Source organism: Oreochromis niloticus, linkage group LG7, assembly GCF_001858045.2.
Source record: "Oreochromis niloticus isolate F11D_XX linkage group LG7, O_niloticus_UMD_NMBU, whole genome shotgun sequence".
Lineage (NCBI taxonomy): Eukaryota > Metazoa > Chordata > Actinopteri > Cichliformes > Cichlidae > Oreochromis > Oreochromis niloticus.
This window is the reverse complement of record NC_031972.2, coordinates 7,733,571-7,760,037: the sequence shown is the minus strand read 5'-3', so window position 1 is coordinate 7,760,037 and position 26,467 is coordinate 7,733,571. Positions and strand designations below refer to the sequence as shown.

Sequence of the window (26,467 nt, the reverse complement as noted above, 5' to 3'; positions counted from 1 at the left end):
TATGTTGGAACTATTTATGACAGGGAAGGGAATGAATAAAGGGTTCATGTCTAATTACTAAAACATCAAGTTTTCTAAAATAATCAACTGCTTGGAAAATCATGTGGTGGTTAGTAGCTATTCTGCATTGCAACAACTAAGTCTTTTAACTGATCGCCTGAGTGCCGGATTTATCCATGTCAAGAAGGGACGAGTCCAAACCAAGCTAGGTTTTTACAATTGTACATTAAACTAAACGTTTTTCTCAGTCTAAGCAGAATTAGCAAAGGAGACTTTATTGTAATATGGAAAAAATATATAAATAAAATAAATAAATTTGACTTTGAAATAAAAAATCCAAAGTGCCAAAAAATATACATTTATTTTTGAAAACTAGAATTCTTTAGGTTTGTCATCAAGTCAGTCTAAATGCATCATAACTGGACTTGATTGACTTAAACTGCTGCAACATCTCAATCTTTTCTCCTCACCTTGAAGTTGAGCAGCTTCACCTTGTTGAGTCTGTACTAAACACACATTTACAGAAGCCGTCAGCTGATCGGCACAGCGATGAGCTCTGACTCATCTTCATCAACTACAGCTGTGCGTATATGCAGTCATGACTACTCTTAATATCGGGCCTCCAATGTGTTGATGATGACAAAGATTTATAGTCACACATCCTTTGTCCAACTGATGCTCTCCAAACACACTAAGGTGAAAAGAATAAAATAAAATGATACACACTTGGCATTATAAAGAACAAAAACAACTTTATTTACAAAAACAGACCACTGACCTGTCCCACAACCCCCTTAAATTCAGTGACTACTGTGGATTGCTATGTCTGTGGCTGAGGTTGGGAATTTACTGGACTGACAAGAACAACACCCAGTGCAAACCTTCAGTATTTTTCCACCAACTCCACAGAACGGCGGCACTTGTTGGACTGCAGGCTGCAGCTTACACTCTGTTAGGGGTCAGCTTTTGTTAGGCTCCCAGGTGTGAGTAAGCAATATGCTTTTTAATGAGCCCGGGGCCAACATGACATCACAAAGACAGGAAGGGTTTAGGGCTGGGAAATTTTATACCATCTGGGACAATGGTATGTATGTGTCAAAACAAATTGTTCCAATTAGCACAAATTAAAATTATATCATTATAAAAAAAACCCAGTTTCCTGGGGTCAAAGCTGGAGGATACACAAAAAAGAAATATTTCAGAGACAGCTTTGTGTACATTAGACACCAACTAGCCTTTCCTACCTGGGGTAATGCAAAAACTCTTTAAATAAAACAATCATTTTCTTACAGGATGACTGACACTTTTTAAGTGTGATCTCTTTGTGAACAGAAAAAGCAATCAAGCGTGTGAACTCTCATACAGCTGTGCCAAATTCTGCTCGCACAGATATAAGTGTGAGAGACACCAAAGCTACTGCTCAATGTTTAGAGAAAGAACAGCTTTGTCATGTTTCCATGTAACGTGTCTTTGTGGTGCTGCATGCATGGTTTCTGTAGAGTGGAGGTGACAAAAACCTGACAAATTCTCAGTAACTGACCCGTGAAAAAGTATGTGTCATTCCTGTTCACGCAGCAGCTAAATGCTCACACACTTGAAAGCAGGTACTTGCGTCACGGGTGGTCAACGTGAGACACTTACAAGGCAGAGTGGCTTCTTGTAGGTTTCCATGTAAGCTGGTGTCTGCTCACAGTAAACCACATAATACCCTCATTCTGAATCACTAAAGATGACTTGCAGCTGGAAAAAGCACCGATCTGTGGGTCCTGAAATGTATGCATTGGTAAAATTCATGTATGTTGTGCAAAATGTCCGTGTGTGAGATTAGAAAGCGTAGCGAGTGCGAATGTCCTCCAGCTTCTTAGAGACTTCAGGTGGGGTTCTGTCCAGCTCCTCTGCCACACTTTTTTGCTTGTGAGGGTCCATGCTGTTAAACTGCTCGCACAGATCTCCATCAATCACATTCTGGAGAAAATGACGGAATTTGTTTTTGTTATCCTCAAATATATATTTTCAAACATGTTCCGCAGTTGAAACTATATTATAAAAATAAGACAGATGTGTAAAAACAATCCCAACCTTGACTGGGAAGTAGTAGGATCTAAAGCTGAGATGGTCCCTGCCACAAAGAGGGGGAAACTCTGAGCGCATATGCATCTCTAAGTGCTGGAAGAAGTCATGATCCTGTCGGATGAAATAAAGAAATCAGGGGGAGGTTTTAAAAAGAGAAGGAAGAGAAATCAGGAGACCATTTGAGCAACACAATACTACTTTAGGATCATGTGACGTGTGCATGTGTGTTCACATAAATGAGATCTTAGCGTTTTACCTCATGTGAAGTGAATGGGACTAGTATGCCGATGCCTCCAGACAGTGTGGTGTAGACCAGGGACTCTGAACCACCGGGAATCAGAGTAGTCTTCTGCAGAGATAACACCGTCTCTCCTACATGGTAGTTCATTATTATCTCAGCCTGGAGAGAGGGAGAGAAAAGGGAATGAAAAAATACCCAGAAACTAAGTTAAGACATAAAAAATCTGATCATATGTCAGATCAGATATGTCACCTGAGGCCATTTTAGCTCTGAAGAGTGGATGTTTTGACAGCTGCATGTGCACATAAAACACATTAACTGCTTGAGTCTGCATTTTTTCAGAGTCAAAATAAGAAATACTTTCATCCTCCACTTGGATGAAATTGGTCCTGATGGTTTAATCTGATAACCGTCCAGAAACCACCAAGCCAATAATGATGATGATAATCAGAAGGTACTGTGAATACCGAGGCAGCATTGTGTAGTAATAAAACCTCAATATTAGGGTAATTAGACCACATCTGGGACTAAGGAGGGACAAGGAGTTGAAATGACCTCTGTACTCCACAAATAAGTCAGAAAGATGTGCAAAGAAGACAACCGCTTCCCCTTACTTGAACCCGTAACAGTTTATTTCACCTGAAAATTTCTCATATAAAGTGTTTGACCATTGCAGCCCCAACCGTACACTGGATTACAAAAATCTACACATGCACAATGGATGTGAGGTCAATTTGACAAATTTTTTTGAATAGTCATTCACCAGGCACCGGACAGAGCGAGTCATCTATCAAAGGGAAGGTCAATGGATCGATTCCCTGCCTATTCGAGTGCATGTCATCCTTAAGCAAGATGTTAGAGTGTGCAACTGTTATAAAATACTTAGGTATATAAAATATTGCTTATATGAATCTGCGTGATTGGGTGAATGAGCCTTGTAGGAAAAACCTCTGAGTGCACAGAGCAGAAAAGCCTCTACTTTGTATGACATATATCATGTATGGCAGCATTTTGGCCGAGCCACATGACTTGCCGGCTGGACAGACGCATAGACAGACATCATTTTGCATAAAGACAAGTCAAGACATCCACACCCATGTCTATATATAGATACGGTACATTTCCAAACTCAAATGAATCTATGCGTGCAGCATGCACAAGCAGAAATAGCACACACTGTGTCACAATGGCAACTGGGACCAGCTCATAATGACTACACTGGAGGGACTTTCCCAGTCTATGTGCTACCTAAACAGTTTCTGACCAGGATTTAAAATGTGGGATGAGTGATCCGGTGTGTTTCTCCAGTGTGTTTCTCCTGTGTGTGCGCGGCTTATGTTGCATTTGAGAGTAGGTTAAACTTGTGGTTGATGGTGGTGTGTCTGCGGAGGTCGGAGTGGCCAGGGAGGCAGATTAGTACACCGGGCCAGATTTCAGCATTGGATGCATGCGATGTAGCAGAGGTCTGCCTCAGTTATCCCACCTAAAGCCACAGTTTTCTGCTTTGCCTCATAAAAATGTACACTTGCTACTTGCATGATAAAAATCTTTGTACTTTGCAACAGATGTTAAAATACCACATTTAACATCTACACTAATTTCTAAACATATATGGGAAGGTAATTTTTTTAAAAACATATCAACATATTCTCAAAAGATGTAGAATTAGACAGTATCCATTGCATCAAAATACTTTGCTAAGGGTTGTGTTTGCAGCAGTTTTCACAGTTTCTCTTTTTGCAGTTCAGATTTGCTTTAAAAGAGAGCAAAACAGCACAGGCCCAACAGTGAATGAAGTTTCAAAGTACTTTACATTTACTTAATGTTAAAACATACATGTTTTACATACACGGCCTTTAACATCTCATCTGAACCGGTCCTATTATTTTAAACATCAGGAAAGTAAAGGTGCTTTGATATTTTCTTCAAAATGCAGAAGCTCCTGCTACACCCTTTTCTATATGACTTACTGTATATTTTACTATTAATATTTTAATAATCTCACTTCTTGTTACCTTATAAAATACTGGCTTATACCCCTTTTTTAAAAAAAATATATTGAGATATCATTTGTGGCCTATATTGCTCAGTCACAGAAAATGATGAACAATTGTTTAAATGTTAAAGTAACTCTAAGCTTTTTTAAAATTTGAAGCATTAACCCGATGCACAAGCCTGAAGCAGGTCTGAATAGACAATGCATGTTAAGTCTAAATTGTTCTTTCACTTTGAGGTCAAGCTGAAGACCTCTGCTCCGGGGCAACAACAGCTGTCAAGACTCATTTATTTGTTTCTAAAGCACTGTGAGGCACTGGCACGACATCACATTTCTGAACTGCTTACCCTCCATTCCACCTCCAGATTCCTCAGATTTGCTTACCAACCATTGCTCTCCATCCCACGCACAGACTTGAAACCAAGTTTTACAGTCATTGGTCCGAAAGTATGGAATGGTTTACCATTAAGAACTTCCCCATCCCTTGTTGTTTACACAAACTCATCGAAGACCCACGTCTTTCCCTTAAACCTCTTTAACCTCACTTTTATTTATTATCTGTTGGCATCCAGAGAGACAATATCCTTTTTAATTCACTCACTTCTCTTTATTGAGTCTATGCTTCATCTGCTCAGACACACTGTTAAAGTTCCAGAAACGTGAAAAGGTGAAGCATATGTGTACCTTCTGTGATGCTCCATTGAGGAGGCCCCTGTCCCATAGAGCCTTGTTGCCTGTGGGGTCTTCATCCACATCATCACTGGTGTTAGGGGGGAGACGCACCTAAGCAAACCAAGGACAAAACATGGAGATGTTACTTCATCACAGAAAATTTTGTTTAGGGCTGATGGTCTTGATGTTTTCTGGTTTTATTCAATCACAAAAATACAATACACACCCCCAAACACTTCTCGCCCTTTACTTACGATGCTGATGTTCCCAAACTTGTCAGCAGCAGCCATGGTGTCATAATCGAGCAGACAGGCCGTCGTCACCCAGCGGGGATATGTGTCATCGGCGAAGATGATGAGCTGGTTCTCGTTACGTCTGTAACGAACCCAGAACAGACTCTCCTGGACATCAGACACGATGACACGCTGGCCAATGGTGTGGATGCCAGTCACCAGGTTGGGAACGTGCTACAAAGAGTTAAGGAGAGCAGTGAGGTACACTCAGTCAAGTGTTTTAAAGGAAAATAATGCAATCTGGACATGTTCCGCAAGTGGTGTCATGTGCAGCGCTGCGAAAAATGACTTCAGTGCTCACACTCATTCAAACCGATCAAGTTACACACCACAGGATGTAACCACTAAGGGAGGGACTAAATAGACTGGAAACAATTGTTAAAAGTATAATCCAGAGGTGCTATACAATGCACATGTGTTTATGCACTGTACTGTATGGTTTTAACTCAACTGTCAGCTACATGCATCTTATCTGCAACAACACTCAGGCAGCAACACTGCTGCACATCAGCTGTTCATTAATTAGGTACAACATGTGCTCTTTACAGTTTACGCTAGGGCTGTTCGATATAACGATATATATCGGATGACGATAGAAAAACGTCTATCGTTTCATTTTACGCTATCGTTTGTTTCGTGGTGTCGCAAAATAAACTGTTTACGGCAATATTTTTTCATCATTTTGATGGTCACTGTAGTGGCTATATTAATTTCTTAAAGTTCTCTCTTTCTCTTATATTTAATATAACCACACTACGGACGGACAAGCGCTTGTTTTTTATGCGTTTTCGTTAGCAACAACGACGGTAAAACCACGGCGTGTCCGCTTGTTTATTTTCCACATAAACCTTTCACAATAAAGCTCAAGATCCTGTTGAGGTTTTTCAAAATAAAACAAGTCACGTGAAAGATGCAGAGTATTAACGGATGAGAAGCAAAAAAGAGCCGCCAGGTGCTAAAAAATAAACCTTAGACTCAAACGTTAGAACAGACTTTTCTCCGCAGCACGCTGTGTAATAAATACTCACAAAGAAAACGGCTGCCGTTACAACTTACGTCTAAAAATGTATAGTTCCATGCATCAGTTAAAACACTCGACTCCAGGTACACGACGCCCAGCTGGAAACACTTCACGCAAGTCGAGATGCCCGAGATTCACAGAATTTACAGGAAATGTTACATTTTTGTAATTTATATCGTTATATCGACGATAGATGTCTTAATATCGGGATATGAGATTTTGGTCATATCGCACAGCCCTAGTTTACGCTTTAACCTCCTAGGACCTGGCGTCCACATATGTGGACATCACATTTTGGGTTATTTAGACCAAAATACTCAATTTTGCTGTACAAGGGCCTGATATCCACTTACGAGGACATTATACTGCTACTTTTCTATCGAAATTTTAAATGAATATCCTCATATGTGGCTCTCATTTTTCTTAGAAACAAAAGTTAGGTTAAAAAAAATATCTGGTAATTCTTTGTTTTTACATTCATCAGGTCCCAATCAGCCCAAATATCAAAGAGAAATTAAAAATGCATGCCATGGAAAAGTTCGGGTCTTAGGAGGTTAAAGTAAAGTTGTTGTGTGTGACTGTTAAAGCCCCACAAACATAAGGAGTGCAATGTTTTTCCCCCTTAAACACGTCCAAATCTTACGTGTTTCAAAACAGACCACACTATTTTTATATCCTGTTACACAGACAAGTTTCAATGTAGGCTGTTAATTTCCACCAAAACATTCTGGGAAAAATGTTTATGCAAAAGTGTGATGCATCACATACACTCATGAAAAAATTTGCTCTACAGCACAACAGGTGCTTCAAACCTCTAAAACCTAAACACAAAGTGTCTGCAAACAAAAACTAGACACCCTCACACTCAGTCTTGACCTTGTTTACAACAATTACTTTGCTGCATTGAAAATACCCTTCAGGTGGTTTGTTCTTTATACAAAGGCACCGCTGCTTCTTACAAAACTGTGCAGTTTTGCTTTGGTTAATTAAGATAAACTTTGAAAAAGTCCCTAATGGCTAATCTGGAACAAATCGGTCATGCACCATTAGATAAAACCTTTTCTTTTCTTTTCACAGGAAGGAAAACCAAGAGTGCAAAAAAAAGATAAAGCTGTCCGCATACAGATTATTGTTATTGTTAAGATACAGATATCTTAACAATATTAATTAATAAAGATGCAGGTCTGCAATTGAGATTATTGACTATCATTTAGCAGTGTAACTATTGTGAAAGTCAGCAGTACGAATGTCTTGTATTGTGATTCGGTTTTTCTGTGTCACTGTACTGAGCACCTGTTGTGCTGGTTACACAGCACATGTGCAAATAGAATATCAATATCTTCTGATGTTTCTTATGCTAGCTAGCTTTGTGAAAGCTGTAATATCTGCTTAAACCATGCCAGTCTGGTGAAAGCTATCATCAGATGTGTCCAGTAAAAAGTGAACTGGATTTTATTTATTTATTGTTCATGATGACACTTTTTGTTTCTTATTCTGAAATTAATAATTTTATGATGCAAACCTGTTATACAGGCGGATCGGGATGCTTCTGCTGATCATGATCATCAGCTCATTGATCATGAGTCAGGTCAAAGTTGGCTTCTTTTAGTAAATCTTTAAAGACTAATTCTTCATCGTCTATATTTTCAGATCATCAACTATATTCATCATCGCTATAAAGAACCTTTGATAGAAAGTGGGATTCACAAGTGGAAGAGAGAAATTCTGCACAGAGGGACAAAACGGGAGTAAAGGTAAAAACAAATTTAATTTCAACGTTTGCTTTATACTACTAATGTGAACCACTCCAACATGCTTTTATATAGGGTGTATAGATGTTTGTGTCCAGACGTCCTTGTCTTACCTTGTTCTCACACTTGCGCAGCAGCTTCTTTTTCCCCAGGTCGTAGATTCTAAGCAGTTTTCCCACTCCAACTAGGGCTCGTCCCTGGAATGGTGCGATTGCCAAAGGCACGTCCTCTACTGGGGTCTAGCAATAAACAAAACAATCTGGGTTCAGATAAAGATTGAAACAGACACAGCTTTTTAAAGAAGACTAAAGAAAGTGTCACTAAACACAGTTTTAGTCATCATAACAGATTGTAAAACAGCTACTGTGAATTCTGCCTGTGGTTTTAGATTTACTACAGATCCCAGCTGTTTATTTTTAACATGTTCATTTTTTAATGATGTGCTTACAAAGCACTTCTGAACAACCGGATAAACACAAACTCTTTACCTGCTGAAACATTAAGAAAGTATTTTGGTAAATTATATTTCTCAAATAAGATTACACCAGTCATGAGTCAGACATCGTCAATACTTTCCCTGTCTCAGATATGCCCTAATTACAACTAAAACGCAACTTGAGAATCCAAATTTCCCCTCTGGAGAGTGACTAAGAGTGTGTTATGAGGTTAGACATCCTGGACAGGAAAAACCTTTCAACCCGGCGCTCTGCTTTCTCCGTGGCCTTCAGCGGGACCGTCACAGTTTGGTAGATATTTTTGGTTTACTGCCCTGCTGGAACATACACCCAATGAAACAGCCATCACAGAAAAGTGTGTCTGCCTACATCCAAGATGCTGTCATGACGAGAGCTGTCCGCTTTCGAGATGAAAGCTGCGTGCTTTATGCAAATGCACAGATATTTAAACCATCATACAGATGACAGTGGACAGTGGTTTGTACTCAGAAACGTGTCATCTTATTGTGCATACTCGGATATCTCTGGTTATATAACAAACAGGGAAAAAAGTGAGTTGTGACCAGATAGAATCATCTAAAATATCAGATCTGGTTAAGTGGTCGGGAAATTCCTGACACCACTGCGAAACACAACACTCATGAGTCATTTCCCCTGTTAATCCACATCAGGTAACAAACGTATGTGGGCTGATTCACCCTGATTGTCTCCACCCTGGTGGAGTTTCTTGGGGAATTGCCCGGCAAGTCTATGACAACAGGGACAGCAACAGCTGTTTCATCCCATCATCAAAATATTGTATCAGTCTGTCTTGCTTCATGCATTCTGAATAGACTTTCCTCGAGCCCAGTCCTCGTCTTAACATCTGTCTCAAATCATGGCCTGCACACAGTCCCTGGGTAAGCACAAAGGTGATAAAAGCCGACATCTCCCAAAGAAACCGTATATACATCTGTCTGACATCTGTAAGCTGCCTGTCACACTAGCTATTTTCTTCAAACTCCCTTGGGCTGTGAATTATTTTTATTTACTAGGCCTTTCATTGTAGAGCTGCACTCGCTACAAGATCTACAAGTTCTGAACGTGCTCTCCAGCCGACTTGCTCTGAGTACTGTTGACAGCAGAAATCTTTTAAAACTTGCACATGTGCAGCTGCACCAGAAGGCCAAAAAACAAAGCACAGGACCTAAGCATTAAATTGTTGCAGAGCCTATAGAATGAAATGTTGATTTGCTTTATGAATCAAACTAAAGCCAAATATGACAGACAAGCACTTTTATGCCGTTTACATCAGTACTCCCCAGTATAAACAGCAAAAGATGAGAGTGAATTTATGTAAATCATCTTCAGCCTAATAAATATTCAAGGAGAAACAAGCTTAATAAAATGAACCCCTAATGTCACTGAAACCCACCTTGTGCACAAACTCCAGCTTCTCCCCTCCACTGACCAGTCGATATGTGTAGATGAAGCCGCCACCCACTGACCTTGGGTTGAGAATCATGTCTCTGGCAACACCGACCAGAACGTACCAATCGTCACCCGTGTTGGTGAATCGACAAGCGGCCACACTGAAAAACAGCAAGTACAACATCAGACCCACCTATATACTATATTGCTAGTTTAGATTAGTCATGCTAATCATTTAGAAATATATTAACACAAAATATTAGCTATAACCTTCGAAACATGGCCAAAAATACTGTTTTATATCGGAAAGTGATGCTTTTGATGGATCCAGTAGCCTGCCTTCCAAAATCACAAATTTTATTACCTTTAAATGATGCCCATAGTATGGAATTAAACCTTGATAAACATTTTGCTGCATTAAAAAAATACTGTGCCTGTTTTCAGTAGGTGTTGATACAAACCAACACAAAGTGTCGTTTTGAAAAAGGTTAATTTATCACCAGGTGAAAGAAACCGAAGAACCTTTACAATGGCAGCCCAAACTATTTTCACTATGTCAACTGCTGATTAAGAAACAACACTGAGTATTAATGAAGGGCTTGGAATTTGGGAGGCTCACTGTCCATCAAAGAGAAAGGCATAATAAATGAGAAACAGCCCAGGGTCAGACTGTTTAACCTCACTTAAACCCAACCCACCCATCATGAGTACTACTCACCTGAACGCAGCTTCGTTCTGTTCCAGCTGCACTTGATCCAGTGTTGAACCTTGTATGGGATTAACCAGCCGCACTAGTGAGGCCCACTGTCCTGCTCCGGCTTTGGGCGAACCAAAGATGGCTTCTGGGAGATTTTCGTTGAGGAACGCAGCAGCCATCTCAGCAGCCAGTTCTCTTTCATCCTCACCTGCAGCTTCTACCATCTCCTACAGTGTCAAAAGAAGTGATGTGATTTTCTGTTGTTTATGACATGTTGGCAACTGTTATTTGAATAAAACCAGCCATAAGAAAATGATATTCTAGACTAGGAACTGTGATGGGAATGTCTGCCGTCACAAAGATTATCAATTCATAATATAATTATCACCAGGGACAAAAGCTGTTAAACTACCAAATTCTACTTCTCATTATTTCTAGTGTCAGGTTTATCAGTGAGAAAAATGTGAAAACATGAAAGGATGTCAGGAAAAATCCCTAAATCCATATAATTTAATAAACCTACTTTTTTAGGCTCTAACCTGGAAAAATAACTCACACAGGAACAAATTTCTGTTCTCCCTTGTTCATAACCAACATGTCGACTTCCTGCCCTTAATAAATTTATTACTGAGAGTAACCGCAGACAGATGGTAACACCACTAGTTGGGTCACAACGATATATTCATACCTCAGCCATCTGTTGCTTTCTCTGAGCTTTGGTGGCCTCAGTGTAGGCGTTGTGGTCAGTCTCAATCAAAATGAGGTTGTTGGTCTCTGGGTGGATTACAAATTTCCTGGGAGTGTACTGAAGCGGGAAGGCCACTTGGTTGAAGACGGCTCCAAGTTTTTCTAAAGCCAAGATTCTACCAGGCACACAAGCACAGGTGAGAATTATATAAAAATATTTGTTTTCGCCCTTCAATAAACTTTTCTTTATGCTGATTTATAAACACTTTGAACATAAGACATTTGGAGTTATTTAAATTGTGATGATACATAACAGATGCTGGATTTCTTCACTTTGGATTTGGAAAACAGTTAAACTCCATTACACAAACAGTGATGCCTATGTTTTATTAAAAAAAAAATGCTCTAAGTACATCCATACCTTAGCGTATTGGTAGAGATGGCCACTATGCCTTCTGGACATTGCTCGGAGGCAAAACCAGAGGCGTACTCCAGAGTCTCATATGACAGAGGAGTCAGATGGAAACGAGACTGGTAAGAGTAGCTGAGCCAGGAGCGACTGGACATTGCAAGCACCTGTCAGCAAGAGAAAAGACATCAATTAATCAATAAATTTATAATCAGTGATGAAAAAGACAAATGTCTTTTTAAAACTTAAGGTTTGACACAAATATTTCTGACTTAATATGATCACGAGCATAAAAACTGACAAAACAAATAATATTATTTTTTGTAAATGCACATATTTATATTTATGAACTGATTCTGAGTAAGCGTTGGAGTTACATACAGCTTCCTGTCCTTGCATTCTGACTCTGAACAGTTTAACAGGCCGTGATCCCAGGTAGCGTGTTCTGGTATCTGACAAGTCTCCAGTCACTGGGTCCAAGACAGTCCTGAGAAGCACACCGTTCTGAGAAAGAGGAGCAAAAACACATTAGCAGAAAACATCTACACAAGTTGAAATGTATAGCAACATAAATGACATAACATGACAATTGTGACAATCTTTGCTCTGGACTATGCTCCCTTACTGCTAATTGATCAAGTATGAAAAACATTATCAGTTTGGATTTTAGGTGCAAGATCGATCTGAACTCATGCCTGTACACAATCCCTGTATTGCATTTGGTTTTACAGACTTGTGATTTAAAAGTAAAAATTCCTTAACTTCAACATGAAACCTGAGATATTTAAATGTGAAAAAATACCTGAAGCCCAATATTAAGGTAGAGGAAGCCTATGGTTCCTTTGTCTCCAAGTTCATCCTGTTTCTCCACCCCTCCCATCTCCACGATACACAGACTCTCTGGCTGGGCTGGTAGGGCCTGCATACTCAGTGGCTGCAGGCAGTCCTAAACATGGTAAAGATTCAGGGGGTCAGAAAAATACCAACATGCAAAGGAATCCGAACATTAAGTTTTTGTGTAACAGCACCATTCAATTGTTTAAACATGCACGTAAACAAAAGAGATTCTTATCCTGTAATCGTTTTGAAAGTTTTTAAAATGTACACTTCTATTAAAATAGTTAAGGCAGACGAGGTCTTTTAATCCAGACCTTTTTGGAAAAAAAAAACATTACTGAATACCCAAAGCATTATTTTCTGGCTTACACATTTTAAACAGGGAAGCAGAAATCTCCAGTTAATGTGCAATGAATATTTCAAGGTTACTGGAGGCAGTAAAAGTGGTCAGACAACTTTCAAGTTTTCCCTAAGGGAAGGATGTAATTGTTACCTAAACAAGACAACATTACTTTGTACTGACTTAATAAGAAACTAAGATTAATTTAGCCTTAAAGGGATTTATGCCAATCATTAATCAAGTTCCCACCACAGGAACCTTTCCTGGATAGTAGGAACTTTTGGAGGCACTGTATTTCTTGCACATGGAGCATCACGGTCTAATCTAAGTTCTGTAGAAGTTAATCAGCTAAAACATCTCTGTGTTTTGGGATTATTTACTTTCAGCAGGTTCTGCAGAAGGCTGCTGAAATTGTTGACATTAAATTAATATTTTTCTCAGATGCTCCCAAGCCTTCAGGGAAATCCTATAATTAAAAATCTAGCTGAAGTATATTTCCAGTCATTTTTACATTTATAAGTTTACCAGGAATTCTTAAGTGGTTAACCATGGATTCCTTCAAACTTGGATGCTAAACACAAGCTAAATTCTGTTACTCATTCTGCACAATGGGAAAGACCTGAGAGTACAGTGACAATGTGCAAATTTGGCTGAGCAGCACAGTTTGGTTTATGAATATGAGAAAAACGTTTCAACAGTTGAAAATACCCATTACCACTGCAAGGGCAATAAATTAAGAAACTAGAAGCAACATGACGCCCTCATTTTTAGCCTGAAAGGGGATGTGCGTGTGTGTGTGTGTGTGAGAGAGAGAGTACACACTGACTCCACACACTGTGAGGATGACTGGCAAATGAATTTCTGTAGTGCAGCAGATAATGGAAACTAACTTTCAAAAGTGAACACAAGTGTCAAAATTTGCATGTCTGTCCCCTCAGAGCCTGAAAATATACTGTGCTGTCAATCAACAATAAACTGAACAGTCAAATGTTACTAGGACCAAAAATAAACCTCTATAGGAACAAACATCAAAGATGTTGGCAAAGACATACCCAAAACTAAAGTACCTGACATCTTGTTGGGATACAAGCTGTCACGGGCTCAATCACATGCCAGCAGATAAACCAGCAGAAAGCATTGGCAAAGAAACTCAATTTCCAAGCAACACCTCCAATTCTAAACAGAAAGTATCTCACTGATAATCTCTGTGTCATGCTCATACCGAAGGATCCAGGGAGATGATGCGAACAGTGTTGTCAGCCAGCCCAACAGCCAGGAATCGGGAGCGTTGCTCACCAGGAGGAACGTTGGCCAGGCTCATACAAACCACATCTGCAGACATCTCTTTCCTCTCTGTGTACTCATTCAGCTGGCCAGACTGAAAAAAATCAAAAGTGAAACAAAGAAAGCAGCAGGATTAATAAACAGATTTTCAGTCACCTCAGTTCAGTCATCTTCCTCTATTCAAAATGGAACCTGAGATATTCAACATTACTGTTAGAATTAAGTCATTAGAAATTCTGCAGGAAAATAAATTAAGTGAAGCTAATGATAAGGCAATTTAACTGTGCAGTCATTTGTGAAATTGCCTTTTATAAAATGAAGTGCTGAATAAGCCCGTCAAATCATTTGACTGATCAACCAAAACAAAAAGATAAGTTTGGGGGGGAAACAAATGTTAAATGAAATGTTAAAGATCTGTTAAAAATGCCAGAGCACTGGGCCTTCACATAGTCTACATAAAGCTCAACGCAATATTTTTGTGCAAACCATTTACTACAAAGCATAACTAATACTTGTTAAACAGCATGAAAGTGGAAACAAGGATTCTGCCGATGGACAATATTCCTGAGGATTGATGGCAGTATTTCTGTCTATTGTATTGATTTTTAATTAGTACGCAGTGTAACTGTAACCTTGTCAATGAAACACTTCACTGTGTGTAGGGAAGACAGTGCAGAGTGGAGCAGAAACAGGTGATCTATTTCACATAGTAAAGATAATGGAACTATAGGCCAAAAGAAAAAAACATTTAAAAAAAAAAAAAAAATTATTGAGGCTGAACAGAATGTCAGAGGGGCACAAGAGGATCATCGGATAACACAAAAATAATCTATTTCCTTACCGGGTCCATCTCAAAGTAGACCAGCTCCCCACCAGTGAGAGCGATGACTACTTGCCGCTGGTTCACAGCACAGCGGACAATAGTTTTTTTACCAGGAGTTTTCCACTCGTTCACACGCTTGTCTGCTCGGATGTGACGGATACCATCTGGGTAAACCTGTATGGAGGAGGGAGTGAAAGAGCCACAGAAGTAAGATGGAGAGAAAAGACAAAGTACTAGATTGGGTTGATGATGAATAAATGGCCATCTTTGTGTAATTAGACAAATTAATGCATGAACTGTATTAATTATTTGTGCTTAACACACAAAAAGAAACTGATAGCATAACCTTTAAAATGTACATCATTTACTGAACAAAAACTAAACAAATTTTCAAATTTTGAAATGCTTCCTTTGATGCAAAGAAAGGTTTTTCTTTAGTTTTTTAGAAATTATTGGAATTGTGATAAAATACAATTATCAAAGTTGCTCATGTGCATCTGCATTACTTTGAAATTTATTTGCAATGTCTAAGGGTGTTTTTACACTTATAGTTCACTACTCTTTATTCTTACACTTGTAGCTTTTACCCATGGTCTGGTTTCTCCTCACACAGAGCGAACCAGAATGCGTCATTACAAACCACTTGAGAATGTTCATTGAAGTTATTGGCCAGATCATGTGTTTGGACCAGGAGCAACACGAATACAAAATACAGGAAGTGCTGTGTTCTGGACTATTTGAGAACATGGACAATTTATATTCATTTCACAGCTGGTTGCAAGCCTGTACTGACCTTTGCACATCTATGATACCCTGCCACATCCCAGAATGCAAAGCATTTGTGGCTATGGGAAGGTGTTTAGCTCAAACTTGTAATGTGCACCTGATCAGGTGGTCAGCTCAAAGTTGAATCACGTTCACACAATAAACAAACTGCTCTGAAGTTCACTCTGAGCTTGGCAGATATCACCTGTTCTAACATCTCAACAAACGAACCCCACCATGTAAGAAAATAAACCACAGTTTGACTTAAATGGACTAAACAGCACAGTGATGAAAACACCCAAAGGTGATGTGCAGATGAGGTACGTTTACACACCTGTACAAGCGCATCTTCACCCAGGAGTGAGCAGGAGAGAGTGGGTGTTGTTCCCAGAAAACCAGAATCTGTCACTTCTTCTACAGTCTCACCGATGGACAGAACCAGAGTGGCATTGACGAAAGACACAATAATGTAGGCATCGAACTCATCTAAGAAACAGAGTAAACACAGTAATGATCAGAAAAAACCCCCCAAAATTACTAATGGCATTGAACACACAAAATTTTGGTTACACACTGCTTCCATAGGTGGTTATATGTTAGTTTACTTTGATAGAGTCAGCAAAGAACTGTTCATCTCCAGCATGTACTGCAGCGCCACACTGCTTCATGTGGCTGTCACATCACAGAGGGATGTCTGTCAGGGCAGCTGCTCCAGCTAGTGGTGAGTGGCTCCCTAACATCTTATACTAAACAGCTAACCAGTGTTGTACATTAACATAATAGGAATATGTTTCACAGACTTTTCTTACTTTCAGCTTGTTTTATAACCTTGATTAGCCACACACATCCTTACCTTCTACATGTCTGCGTACAGTCCACACAGCATTGGGGTTACCGGGCAGTTCAGACACAGCCATCTCTGAAACCTGACAGAGGCGGAGAGAGGGGAACAGACGGGGGGGAACAAGAAAAAGAAAATTGAAAGTTTATCATCATTACAAAGACAAACACAACAAACCATTTTTAGAAGCTCATCTTCACAGTAATGGAAGTAAGACATTAACAGGGTACAGCCAACATTGTGAGCGTAACTCAAAGGCTGGGAAAAATGTGACACCAAGCTAATAGTCGTTCAAACTGTGATATGAAAAGAAGGCTTTGTGCATTTGCTGGAATCAGAGATAGTAAAAGACTCTTCAGTATTTGTTCAGAGAAGAGACATGAAAAAACTCATCAATTTCACAGCCAGTAAAGTACATGTGTGGGCTTTCTCTAATTATGTTAGAAAAAAAGTGTGTGTACCTCCAGTCCGTGCCGAAGGACCCTTAGAGTGGACCGGGGTCCTCGTCCACATGCTACATAAAGCTGAGGTGTGTCCTCATTGGCCAAATCCGCAATCTGGAAGAAATTAGGAAGAGAGTAGTCAATGAACCAGAAATGTTCTGGTTTAAGATTTAAGAAGAAAAATCTTTCTGTCTCACACCGCAACAAGTTCAGGCAATTAGATTAGTCCCCATGTTCATCTGACAAGACACTCACCTGACAGGACATGATTGGTGACAGGTTCTCCTGTTCATCAACCAGCACAAGATTTTTAAGTGGCCGTGGCTGAAAGAAGAAGGTGTCTCCCTCTTCCAGCGGCATTGCCGATGAGAACTCGGGCTCATCATCATCATCACCCAAGTGGGCAATCTGGTAAAGGTAACTAAGGGAAAGAGAAATAGAGGTTAATCAAAGACTGAGAGATACAAAAAGAAACACTTGAGGTTCTGTTTGCAACCTACTGGTTTCCAAACTCTGAAGCCACAAAGAGGAAGCCAGTCTTCAGGACGCACATCGCTGTTGCAACGGGAATTGTGTCAAAGTACTTCAGCCTAATTTCTGTGACCTAAGAGACAAAACAAGCATCTTTTTTTTTTATTACGGGAATATGTATTATAATGAGCATAAATAGAAAACCAATAATGACAAAAATTTAAGAAATGTTAATGAAGAATTTAAAAGTAATCCCTGCTGAGAACAAGAGTATTTGCGTTTGCTACTTTCTTGCTAAGCAAATGTCAACGAGCTATAGATTTCCCTATAAAGGCAAAAAAGTGAGTTTATAAGCATTTGGCTCTTTTTGAAAAAGCTGGGGGAGCTAATCAGATTGAAAGTGAGCTTTTAATAACATGAGTCATGAAAAACAAATCGAGTAAAAAGCCTATTTTCAGACATTGGATAAACTGAGCAATTACATAAACTTGGCAGGAAAAGATAAATACAACATGTTTATCTAGTGTTTGTTAATCAAGCAACTGTGATTCTAAAAAAGAAAAAAAATGAAGCTGGAAGTGACCATAATTAGTCCCGTTAAATAAATTTGTTAAAAATGTCTAGTTTCCATCCATCCTTACCATTTCTTCATCAGTTTCTAGAGTAACCTTAAAGATGTCTCCCTGCTCAGTCTGGGCCAGAAAAAAGAACATGGACTTGGTCTTGTGGGTAGCTGAGCACACAAATATCATGCCACGCTCTGGGTCATCCAGGTCGTTCTGTGGGGTGGAGCAGAAGAGAATGTGAGGGAGGATGAAAATAGATGTTCATGCAGAGAACAATGTGGGACTTGCAAAACAACCAAAATTCCACATGAACAGAGAAAAAAAAATGTTTAAAATCTACTTAGTAACTCACAGCTTAAAATCAGGTAAAGTCTCATGACGTGTACTGATGTTATGATGGATCAAAACACACTTAAAATCTGCACAGGAAATCCTGTACTATAAATATTTGCTTTTTAATGTGCATTCCTATAAGAAGGACTCACTCTACGTCGTGGAATGGGACAGCGAATGTCAGGCTGGTCTCCAAAATTCTTGTACGTGATGTAGTTTTCAGAGCAGATTAAAACCCCACTGGGCCCATCAGAACCACCAGGAACTAGAGACAGAGAAGCATTTAGAAGGGTTGTCGTTTTTAAAAAAACATAATGATGAAGGAGTAAGAATTTCAAAAAAGCACAGTAATCTCTATTTTATAACACAATGCTTTCCTTTAATGGTGCTGTGTTATTGTGTTGGTAAACTTTTGTAGAGATCAGAGAGGTTGAATCTTTCTCCAGTGTTTCTCAGAGAAGAGACATGACAAACTCATCACATCTACAATACAGTGATGTAACAATTCTTTGTAGCCTTGCTGCAAATATTCTCTTCTGAAAGCAAATCAAACTGCAAAAATGTTGATATTTCAACTACTCCCTACCTGATGAATAGCACTACTGTTGTTTGCTTTATATATGACCAACACTACTCAAATGCTCACCAGTTATGAGGAAATTTCCATGTTCTTCCAATGCCTCGCTGTACTTGCGGACCACATGGTTCAGGCCGAGATCCAGCTCGTAAAAGGTGAGCGTCTGTTGTGTGTTGGCAGCAGCTTCTCCTGTTGGGTCGTTGTCAGCTTCCTGTAGACATTAGACACACATGATTATTCTGGTAAACAAACAAAAATGACTGTACTTTCAATTAAAGTCATGCTGAGGTCAGAGAAATTAAATCTTTCTCCAGTGACAGTCAGAGAAGAGACATGAAAAACTCATCACACAACAACAGTTCAGTGTATGTGAAATTCAGCAGCCCTGCGCATTTGTGCTTTGTGTCCTTACCTCATAGTCCATCTCTAAGCAGGCAAACATGGGATTTTCAAACCCAACATCGACTCCAACCACGTGGTAGACCAGTGTGTTTGCTTTATGGGCTTCCAGTGGAGAGGAGATGGTCAGTCTTGCAGCAGCATCTCTGTTCAGAATATACACCAGCTTCTGTTTCTCTATCGCTCCTAGTCAGATAAATGACAAAACACATTAAAGTGCTTCATTTAACTGGTTTTAATACAACTATTTATATGTGTATATATAAATTTTCTTCAGGATTCAAACAACAATAATTCAGCACACATTATTTAACATCGTAATTGTTCCACAAAGCACTTCTGTCAAAGGTAAAATTATCTGATGTAGAACTACCAAATTTATAGCATTTGATGCTGGTTTATTATATTAAGCACCTGTAAAGCTCTTGGGGTTAAGTCAATTATAGCAATATTTACACCATTGACATTATACTAACACACCAAGGCCCAAATATAAGAAAAATAATCATCAGCCTATAAACCAAATTATCATCTAATAGGCTGACAACCTTTGTCTTTGCCAATAAATAAATAAATGAATAAATAAATAACTGTATGGAGCCACAAAACATATTATAAAACCTATCAACTTTGCAGTTTCGTTAAAAATGTCATGTTTTGTTGCATTTGTCAAATCATAAAAGTAATTTATTACCAAATGGAACAATTTTGAATTGGGGGAGAAAAAAAAGAGAGGCATCTGTTAGTATGTTTAGGCCTACTTAGAAACATAGATGTTATAAAGCTATCCAGGCCCACTTTGCTCAAATGCAAGTAGGACTCAAAGGATTCAAATTAAACGCAGCCTACTTAACAACAAATAAATTAAATAAGTTATTTATATATTTATATATTAAGTTATTTAAAAATCACTACAGGCCAGGTTGTATAAAGTCTTGCTGCAAAGAGCTTCATGCAGTTTCAAAGCTGCAGATTCACGCACACTATATAACCCTAAAAAAAACAAAAAACATACATTATAATAAATACCTTTAAAACACATCAGTCTTAACTGATGGACTCTTTTGGAGTACATAGTTTTCAGTGTTGGTTTGTAATGCAAGGGTTTTTCCTGGCACTGAATGGGCTTTTTCGTGGTGATTACATCCAACGCTAAACACACCACAGTAGATTACACATAAAATCCTAGCAGTGTGTATGATAAAGTTAGCTCTTGTTCATCTTTGTCAAATAAAGGGTGCTCATCTTACGAGAGAAGGAAAATAGCACAATAAAACTAAACAGAGCACAAACATCTGTGTTCTGTCTGATAGGATGGACTCCTCATACTGGTCAAATGCTGATTTCATGCATACTTCATAAAATTCTCACCTATCATTACAGCTCTGCCTTTTGGGTCAACGGCAAGAAACTGTCCAGGAACAATACGCCGGCAACCGCTCTTCCCAAATGTTTCCTGGTGGATCTTCTCAAACATATTTTTTGATGGATGATACTCCAGGATGACGATACGACCACTGTCACTCCCCACAACAATGTAATCTAAAAATACATAAATATCACTTAGAAACTAAACCTGCATGTCAACATTAGATTAATTATGATACTATCATGTAATTAAAGCTTAGGTAATGAAAGCCAATGGAGGCCAACTTCCCCTCCTAATTGTAAATGAATAAAAAAAGAAAGCAACTACGAACAATACATCAGTGTCAGACAAAAAATTTAATAAAAACCACTTAAGAGAAAATTATTAATACATGCCATTTAATCTGTGCAATGCATGTTTAGAGTTACAAACACATGCATGTGAGTGCATATGATGTAATTTCTGTACCTTTGGTTCCTCCAGTGAGTCTGAAGGCCATCAGGGATCTGATGATGCCAAACACTTCTACTGTGAGAAGAGTGTGCACCTTTCCTGTGTTGGCATCTGGTCGTAATAATTCCAGGATCTTTCCTCTGGAAACAACAATCTCCTGCATCTTGGTTCCTACCAAAACAGACAAATCAGACATATCACGTAGATATTTTTGTTGGTTTTCCCTAAATCCTGCTTTTAAAAAAGCATTATGTGACATGTCTTTTATGTATTTTTTAACCATGAGAAAACTACGCTTTACATTATCTCCATCAACATAATGAGTGAAACACCATGATAGGATAAAATCTAATGACTATACAAACACAAGAAAAGATACTTAAATAAAACAATTAAATGTGCTTGCTAATTCTCATAGAGATTGCAGTTAAAGGCTTCTTTGACAATAAAGGAGGGTTACCAAGCTTTGATAAATTAACCATGACCTAACCAGACATAAAGCAGTGACATCTGGCGTAAATTCACCTGAGAAGTTTCCATGGATGGCATGGGTGATGCCAGTGGCACGCTGCAGGGTGATGTTGTAGAGAAACATGGCTTCCACTCAAATCTTATTCAGAGGAAGCTGAAAGAGCGCTTAACCCGGCTCAGAACTGTAAACAAAGAAAACCAAAAGTGTATTTACAGTAAGGAATCAAGAAGTTTGAGACCACTGGACAAAGTCACAATAAGCTACGCGGTCGCACTGGTGACAAATGAGGGATCTTCAAACTGAGGTCAGCTGTAGTGGACTGTGGAGCAATACATAGCGACTGCACTCATCACAATATTGCTATGAAAAGTTGGTGGAGCGGTGTAGTGTTTGCTGGACACAAAACCTACGGCGCCGCTAACGTTAGCTCAACATTAGCTGTGAGAAAATTAACGTTCCCCGGACATTTATGTACTACCCTCTGTGCTTTTAAACCGTGCAATAGGGGTCACGCATTCCTTTAACACGAATTTAAACTACTTAAAAAGATCGTTTACATCAATCCAAGAGTCTGAGAACATGGCCCATTCATACAAAGCGCCACTTCTGATTAACGCTTCCCCCCCTTTTTTTTTCTTGCTATATTACTTTAGCTAGTGCAAACTTCACACACATTAAACGTCCGTTTAATTGCGGAAAAGATGCAGATCTGCAAGATATAATATTTACCGGTGTGCTTAGTAAGATGACTCTGATTTCAGATGGATAAAGTTTCATTTACGAAAACTATTTCCTTGAAACCCTGAGAAGCCGACGCTGAACCGCCGTTGGTGGGTCCTTCGCCAGCCAAAACGCCGTCGCAAGAGCTGGCCCACACAGTGCCTGACGGAAATGCGAGACTGTAGTACTGTATTGTGCACAGCAGATGACGACAAAGACCTCAAGATTAACGGAATTATCGCGAATGGGCGCCATAAGAAAAACAATATCTGTAAAATAGTTTCCCACTACATTTATTGCCCCTTTCTTCTGCACGCTTTATCATGATAGCACTCTACGTCTTCTACTATTTAGTCAAAAACAATAAATAACCTGTATGCTTGTTGCACACCAGAAAAGAAAGGCAAAAAGTAGAAAATAAACAATGATGTTTGTATCCTTGATATTAAGTTACATTTAACTTAATTACAAAGCTGTTAAGAAAAATTTTGCAAGATTTTTAAAATGGGGTGGCCCATGTGAGGGACGTCAGAGAAATGCGGGGTCCAGCAGCACCAAGGTAGGCAGAGATAATGGGAAAAGCAAACAAGGCAAAAGGAGTTTGTTAGGTTAGTTATATAATGATCACTGATATACACAGACGTACCTTCATAAGAAGGCATTAGTTGACGTTACAAATCGTCCTAACACACCGTGTGCTCTCTGTCACTTTAACACGGTGCTGTAATAAACTAACAAGTGTTATTATTGAGATGTTACTGCGGGAAAAGCATTTTTGTACCTCAATGTTGAAGCTGCAGTTAATAACGAAGGTTTGCATGTTTTCGCTGTAAAACGCAATAATGTATATTAAACTGGGTGACACTTGCCACCTATAAAAGGCCTTTTATGTGCTATTTCTCTCGCTTACGGCCATACCACCCTGAACACGCCCGATCTCGTCTGATCTCGGAAGCTAAGCAGGGTCGGGCCTGGTCAGTACTTGGATGGGAGACCGCCTGGGAATACCAGGTGCTGTAAGCTTTTTTGACTTCTACACACAAACTGCAGAGGGCGCTGATGCTCACTCAGTGGCGACAGCATTGGGCTTTGCTTTGAAAAAATATAAATGACAGTTTAAACACTGAAACTACGGAAGCGTAGAGCTGCCACCCAGGCAAAAGAAAAATAGAAGTGTATCACGTTATAACGTGAAAAGTTTATTGTTCTAACAAGATACTTTTCATATTTGTACAATATACTATCATGTTTGTACAATATACTTTTCACGTTTGAACAACATAATATCACGTTATTACAATATATATAATTATCACGTTCGTACAATATAATTATCACGTTCGTACAATATAATTATCACGTTCGTACAATATAATTATCACGTTCGTACAATATAAATATTATATTGTACGAACGTGATAATTATATATATTGCAATAACGTGATATTATGTTGTTCAAACGTGAAAAGTATATTGTACAAACATGAAAAGTATCTTGTTAGAACAATAAACTTTTCACGTTATAACGTGATATACTTCTATTTTTCTTTTGCCTGGGTGGCAGCTCTGCGCTTCCATACTGAAACTAAGTTGAGCTGCTTTAGCTCATTCTCTAGTACAGGTTTTCCTTGCGACTCCTACACAAGGTGCACTTTCACAGACTTCCACATGTTTTTATGCACAAGAACTCGATAATTAACAACTAAAAAATAAGTTTATATTTGTACAGTCAGTGGGGGACTAGGCCATTGTTCTTCTCACAGTTTCAGTCTGGTAGAGAAGTGTTTATTTCTCAATCCCACTGTGAGCCTGTCTGCTATGGAACGCCAGGACTGCCATAATGAATTAATTAAATACACCTTTAAATAATTAATTAAATGTGTCAATAATTATTTAATTAAATATGTCGTAAATATTTATTTAATTAATTATTTCCAATTTTAATTAATTATTGCCACATTTAATTAATTATTTAATGGTGTATTTAATTATTCATTATGGCAGTCCTGGCGTTCCATAGTCTGCTGCACAGACGCACCTGTGTCTGTCAGACCAGCTTTCAACTCTGCACTCAACAGTTACCTCGTTTCATATACTGATGTAATTACAGCGATTTTAGTAAAGCTTATTTACTTTTGTTACATAAAGGAAAGAGAAATTTGGCCCATGAGAAGTCCATAACATATAACTTGGATATGGATGAATCTGTAAGAATTTTTGGAAAGAGAAGCAGGAGACTGTTGTTATAGAGTGGATTGAGGATTTTTATTCTTTATTTCTATTTTTCAGTTTTATTTTTCAAGACTTTGTGAATTGTCTATTTTTATGTCTTGGCTTACCCTTTTTGGTTTTGTTGATATTGGCAGTAGTGTGACGTACTATTGTTGGGTTCGAATATATTTATTATATAGGCCATCCGGTTAAGGTAAATGTCATGTTTTGAGTTGTTAGAATCGGATTAGCAATATTTTATTTTATTTTTTGTTGTTTTGTTTTTCTGTTTTCCCCCTGAGAGATTACCACCTTAACGTGGTCAGGGGGTTTGCGTGCCTCAGTGACCCTAAAAGCTAGATCAGCGGAAGCTTAGCCTTCAGGTGGGACACCCAAGTTGGTCAGGTCTTAGGGTAGAGGCCTGACAAAGTGCAATCCAATTACATGACAAAAACAGTTATGGAGCACCCCACCCAACCCCCAGCCCTTAAGTGTTAAGTCACCAGTTTATCATTTCTGCAAATAGATATTGCTTCTCAGTTTTTCCAGATGTTTTTCAATTTTTTGATTTTTGCTGCTTTATGAGCCATGAAGAAACTAACATTTTAATCTTTTTTTTTCAGTTTTATTGGCAGGCATTTCTGGCATTTCCTTAGCAGATGTCTTAGAATGAAGCCATAACATTATAGGACATAGGAAAGTGCAAACATTTCGTTTTGGTGTGAACTCTTCCTCTAAAATCTGATTCGGATGTCGTATAATCTAATTAATGATATCGTCATTTCTTCTTCCAGAAAACATGCAGGGCTTGCAATGATTAAAATACTGAAACCATCATAAAATTTTGACTTTGTAGTAACAAAAACATTTAATAAAGACACCTGCTTATCGGTTCCACTTGCATTTCAGCTACAACCAGCTGATTTCAGGTCATGCACCAGGGGAGGAAAATGGTAGCGCAGTATACAGCCTGGATATTGAAATTACTTTTTTTATTGCACAAAAGGACAAGAGAGAGTAGTAAAGTGGAAAACTGCTGCTTCCTTTCTACCTCTTCATGTTTCTGAAGTAAAATCACTGTGCCAATCACTTTAAAGTGTCTTTGTGCTGGGGATCACCCTTGCTTTGTGTACCTAAAGATAAACATTACACGTGTGACCTCATTAGGATACTGATTTTTGTTGTTGTGTGGGAGTGTAGCCTAGAGGTTTATATTGTTAAATGGTACTTTCGAGACAATGGGTTGGGAAGTAACAAATTACAAATACTTTGTTACTGTACTCAAGAAGAATTTTCAGGTATCTGTGCTTTACTTGAGTAAGCAAATATCTCCACTGTCTACTTCTGAGATTTTAGAAACAGACTGATTAGTTTAGGTCCAATGGTATCATTTATATTGCTTACACTCGCAGATTAAAGTGGGCTGGAATGAATGCAGGTGTCCCTTTTTAGTTGAATAGCCTTGGTGTATGGGATGGAAACATCTGTGAAACATCTGTGTACATCTTGTTGGATTCAGTTGTGTAAATCCACAGAAAGCAGTAAACCTCAGGTCAACAATAGCAACAGATCAGCTGATCACAGCCTGTATACAGGTTTCAGATTATTGTAAGTAGCCTCTTAACAGCTTAGTATTGACATATGTTTCTCTGTTTCTCTAAATTACATTGGAAAAAGGACTTGGATAATCGATAAATGGAAAAAGAATAAACCAGACAATGAAACAATGATTTTTTATGAGTGTTTATTTTTAAACCATACAGTTGTGGCCTATAACAGCATAACTAAAGGATGGGACAGGGTCAGCTGATCTAGCTGTAGCTATAAGATTGATCAAAAAGGAAAGTTATGAGTTTA

At 38.7% G+C, this 26,467-nt stretch overlaps 1 protein-coding gene and 1 non-coding gene across 2 annotated transcripts; one reads left to right on the top strand and one right to left on the bottom strand.

Moving 5' to 3' along the window:
• Window positions 1-731: 731 nt before the first annotated feature.
• Window positions 732-22,565, bottom strand: sf3b3 (splicing factor 3b, subunit 3). The gene is made up of 27 exons (XM_003439448.5): window positions 22,408-22,565; window positions 21,732-21,859; window positions 21,222-21,377; window positions 20,756-20,926; window positions 19,398-19,570; window positions 19,055-19,196; window positions 18,561-18,673; window positions 18,151-18,288; window positions 17,539-17,642; window positions 17,294-17,459; window positions 17,057-17,152; window positions 16,608-16,680; window positions 16,089-16,240; window positions 15,008-15,163; window positions 14,105-14,260; window positions 12,508-12,651; window positions 12,087-12,209; window positions 11,718-11,872; window positions 11,298-11,472; window positions 10,631-10,836; window positions 9,917-10,073; window positions 8,161-8,286; window positions 5,237-5,449; window positions 4,995-5,093; window positions 2,330-2,473; window positions 2,080-2,184; window positions 732-1,965 (listed from the first exon to the last, which is right to left on the bottom strand). The coding sequence occupies exons 2-27, from the start codon at window positions 21,799-21,801 to the stop codon at window positions 1,825-1,827; spliced, it is 3,654 nt and encodes a 1,217-aa protein (XP_003439496.1). The 5' UTR covers window positions 21,802-21,859; window positions 22,408-22,565; the 3' UTR covers window positions 732-1,824.
• Window positions 22,566-23,302: 737 nt separating this feature from the next.
• On the top strand, window positions 23,303-23,421 carry LOC112847589 (5S ribosomal RNA). The gene has a single exon (XR_003221228.1). It is a non-coding gene; the product is annotated as a 5S ribosomal RNA (ribosomal RNA).
• Window positions 23,422-26,467: the final 3,046 nt, after the last annotated feature.